The 3,671-nt window shown below is 33.8% G+C and overlaps 1 protein-coding gene across 1 annotated transcript; it reads right to left on the bottom strand.

Annotated features, from left to right (window-relative positions):
• Positions 1-1,259: 1,259 nt before the first annotated feature.
• Positions 1,260-2,910, bottom strand: LOC105558277 (sulfotransferase 1C2-like). The gene is made up of 3 exons (XM_012005867.1): positions 2,582-2,910; positions 2,033-2,236; positions 1,260-1,383 (listed from the first exon to the last, which is right to left on the bottom strand). Coding segments are annotated over exons 1-3 (306 nt in total). The 5' UTR covers positions 2,583-2,910; the 3' UTR covers positions 1,260-1,282.
• Positions 2,911-3,671: the final 761 nt, after the last annotated feature.

The raw sequence follows: 3,671 nt of genomic DNA, 5'->3' as shown, positions 1-3,671 counted from the left end.
ATAATACCGCGTGCGGTTTTCTCCTTACGAGAAAGTGCTATGTCGCGCGACTCTCTAACGAGAACTTCGACAGGCTTGGCTATCTAAAAATGACTTTAACCCACACAGCACAGAAAGATTGCAGGAATATTGCAGAAATGTTACATTGCAAGATTGCAATATTGTAGCAACGTTGCGCAACATTGCTGCAACGTTTCTGGAGGATTGCAACTGCACCCTAGCGAAAAAATTTCTATAAATAACTACAAAAAATTGACTTGAAATAGAAATTTGTAGAAATTTTTATATCTTCGTTGGAACATTTATTTTTTTGTAAAAATATCTACAAAATAGTACCACAAATTACATTGTTCTCAAATCAAGAAATTTTTGTGAGTAATATTTCATGAAAATGTACAATTATGTAAAAATTAGTACAAAATTTTACTGGTTTTAAAAATTTGTGAAACAACAAAATCTTAAAGAATTAAAACATCTGCTTACTTATAGAATATTACAGAAATTAACAAAAGTGTTCCAATTCTAGCATTTTCATATTGATTTTCATAACACTTTAAATTTACGTAGAATTTTATAGATTCTGGCAGTTATATTTAATTTTCTTGTAGAATTTTGTAGAATTATTTCCGGCAGGGCAACGTTGAAATGTCCGCCCTCAGAGAGATTGCAGTGCAACATTATAGCAATGTTGCAGTGCAATATTTTTGGAATAATTTGTTGTTGTACACAAGCAAAGAATTTACTAATTACATATGCATCCGGGCCTTTTTCAATACACAGCAAGCTATTGCGAAGCAACCCAAGGAGATTATGTCGCTTCGCAATAGAGGGAGATTGCGAGCAACACCGCACTGATCAAGTACTTAATAATTCGCGCATTATTGGTATCAACGAAAATAACATTATGAAATTCTCGTAATTAGAAAAATTTTTTTAATAGAAAATATAGTATTTTTATTATTTTTGAAACATTGCTGCAATATTGCTATCGACAGTTTGCAATTTTATATCCCTGCAATGTCTCTGCAAGATTGCACTGTAATCAGCAAGATTGCAACGTTTCTGCAATGTAACTGCAACCATCTGTACTGTATGGGAAGTGTCCAATATTACTCTAAAATTTCTTAAGTAAACTTTTAACTTCTTTAAATAAACTCTTAAACTTGAAAGATTAAATTTAAAACCTTTAATTTCATTTAAAGTAAATTTTTCAAAGGAGAATGCTAGAGGTGGCGTATAATTTCTCTTGCGATAACAAAATATCATTAAATCGCTAGTCAACTTACTCGAGCGTAGGACTCCGTTTCATTATAATCGTGCGAGCTTTTTCGTAATCAAAATTGTTCCCGATGCACCACGTCATTTCCTGCACCCAGTGACTTCCTAAAATTCATTTGTACAAAGAAGAGATATTTGAGAAAACAAATTAGATATAATACCGTGATCAAATGAGAATTTGATAAAACATCGATAACATTTCTCGCGGCAAAAGTTTTGAACGTATCCCTAATTCAATCTTTTCATTTACGTGTTGAACAGTAAAGAATTAATAATTTTGCTCGTACTAACGCAATATTACAAATATTAATGGATTTATAGTTATGGATTAGTTAATCAGTTAATCAGAGTTTAAGTCATCCTAATTGCATTCAATGGAATTAATCATAATTTTTCCCAGTTTTTTCTATCGAGGAAGCTGCGATCGAGGAAGTCGGATTTTTCGTTTTTAACAAACGAATAAAATTCGTACGGCTCAAATGTGATAAACACAAATTTGAAGGAATAAAGGACTAAGAGCTGTGACAGGGTGTTAGTGTCTAAATATTTTATTCTTAAATTTATTGCGAAAAAATATTACCTCAGCCAGGGTTTGAACCTGGAAATTTATTTAGAATAAAATATTTAGACACTAATACCCTGTCACGGCTCTTAGTCCTTTATTCCTTTAAAATTTTCTTTTTTAATTGTTGCGCAATCGCGTTTACTTAGAGAATCACTTATACTTGCTTTACTATAATTGTAAGATATTCACCAGTTCGAGGAAACGAGATCATCCAGATGTCGTCATCGTACACTGGCATGTCACGTATCTTCTGCGCGTAGAGAACATATCTCGGCGGCATTAAGCAACCGCTAGGTTGCACCCTGAGAAGAGCGGGTTCCACCCCGAATAGCTCGTTTAACTTTTCTCCCACCTCGTCTTCCAAAGTCGAGAACGTAAGAGTGTTTTTATTCACTGCAAAGAAATGTAAGGCAAAGTCAAACGAGTAATTTTCCAGACAGCACGGCAAATTCGCAAAGTATTCTTAAAGTTTTCTTCCTTTTTGAATTGTAATTCTTCAGGAATTTATAGAAGAATACAATAAGAATAATTAGGGAAGTTACATGCACGATAATGAACTTCTGAGAAATACTTGAAGACGAACTGATTGTGGTTGATTCTTCAAGAATTCTTCAGATATTTAGTTATACTCCTCAGGTATTCTTGAAAATGAAATTTCTATAAACTCATGTTTCACCTTTGTGCTATCTGGCGTAAAGAAAAAAAGTCACCCCGACAATTCTGTATCTGAATACTCACTTGTTCCTCGATGTTTAATAACGTGCGGGTATCAAGATGTGGCGAATCTAACGCGAATAAAGCGGACTCGAGTACAGACTATACGCACTCTGTGGATGCTGTTGCACATGCGACTTGCGCAGAAATGAATGTACGCCCGGTTGTTTAAATCCGATGACCCACTGCCGCGACTGGGATACTTCGCACCGGTTCTTTTCCCTTTTCCTGCTCACCATTACTTTCATACTTTCATATTTGCCATGTAAATAAAGTCGTTCATTTCCGTTTGTCGCTTACATTGAATCACGTCGAGGCATTTAACGCGCTTCTTTATCGCGAATAGTATCAAGTACATTTGTATTTTTTTTCATTTATAACTACTGATTTTTTCCATTTGAATACAATCTTTGCGCGCGCGCCCGCGCGTGTGTGTGTAGTGTTATCGTATTTAAATTTTTTTTGAAACAATTAGAAATGTATCACAGGTCTCGAGTTAGGTGCTTTAGGATTTTTGCAATTCTCAATTCACAAATAATTTTATTCATGCGGAATTTCGTATTATTACTTTGTATTCGAAAATTATCTATTTAGCGCTTACTCAGTCACGTTTAATGATGCAATAATATCATCAAAATACACGTAAATGAATAATGTATAGGTACAATTCAAGATAGTGTAATGTATTTTTGCATTATTCATTATTCTAAATGCTGTGCCTTCCCAAACAGCACCAAGTCGACTATTAGTTGACTGTCAGTCGGCAGCAGAAGTCTAAAGTCGACTTCAAAGTCAAGCTGAATGTCAACTTATAGTCAACTAATAGTCGACAAATGACTCGACTATAGTCGGCTGTCAAGTCAGCCAAAAGACTATAACCTAAGACTATAAACTAAGACTTAGAAGTCGACTTTATGGCAATTAAAAGTCGACTTTATGATGATTAGAAGTGTACTTTATGGTGATCAAAAGTCTACTTTATGGCAATTAGAAGTCAACTTTTAGTCAATTTTATGTTATTTATATTAACTACTAAATGTTTAATAGTGACATCTTGAAAACCTGATTGAGTAAAATTTTTATATTTTAATTGTATAATATTTACAATATAGGG

The sequence above is a fragment of the Vollenhovia emeryi genome, unplaced genomic scaffold (assembly GCF_000949405.1).
Source record: "Vollenhovia emeryi isolate VEMERY1.0 unplaced genomic scaffold, V.emery_V1.0 DF939359.1, whole genome shotgun sequence".
Taxonomy (NCBI): Eukaryota; Metazoa; Arthropoda; class Insecta; order Hymenoptera; family Formicidae; genus Vollenhovia; species Vollenhovia emeryi.
Note: the sequence above shows the minus strand (reverse complement) of the source record. Positions and strands in the feature narration are given on the sequence as shown.

Coding starts and splice junctions, on each gene's coding strand:
- LOC105558277 (XM_012005867.1), bottom strand. Junction 1,384..2,032: donor GATCTCGTTTCCTCGAACTG/GTGAATATCTTA, acceptor AATGAATTTTAG/GAAGTCACTGGGTGCAGGAA.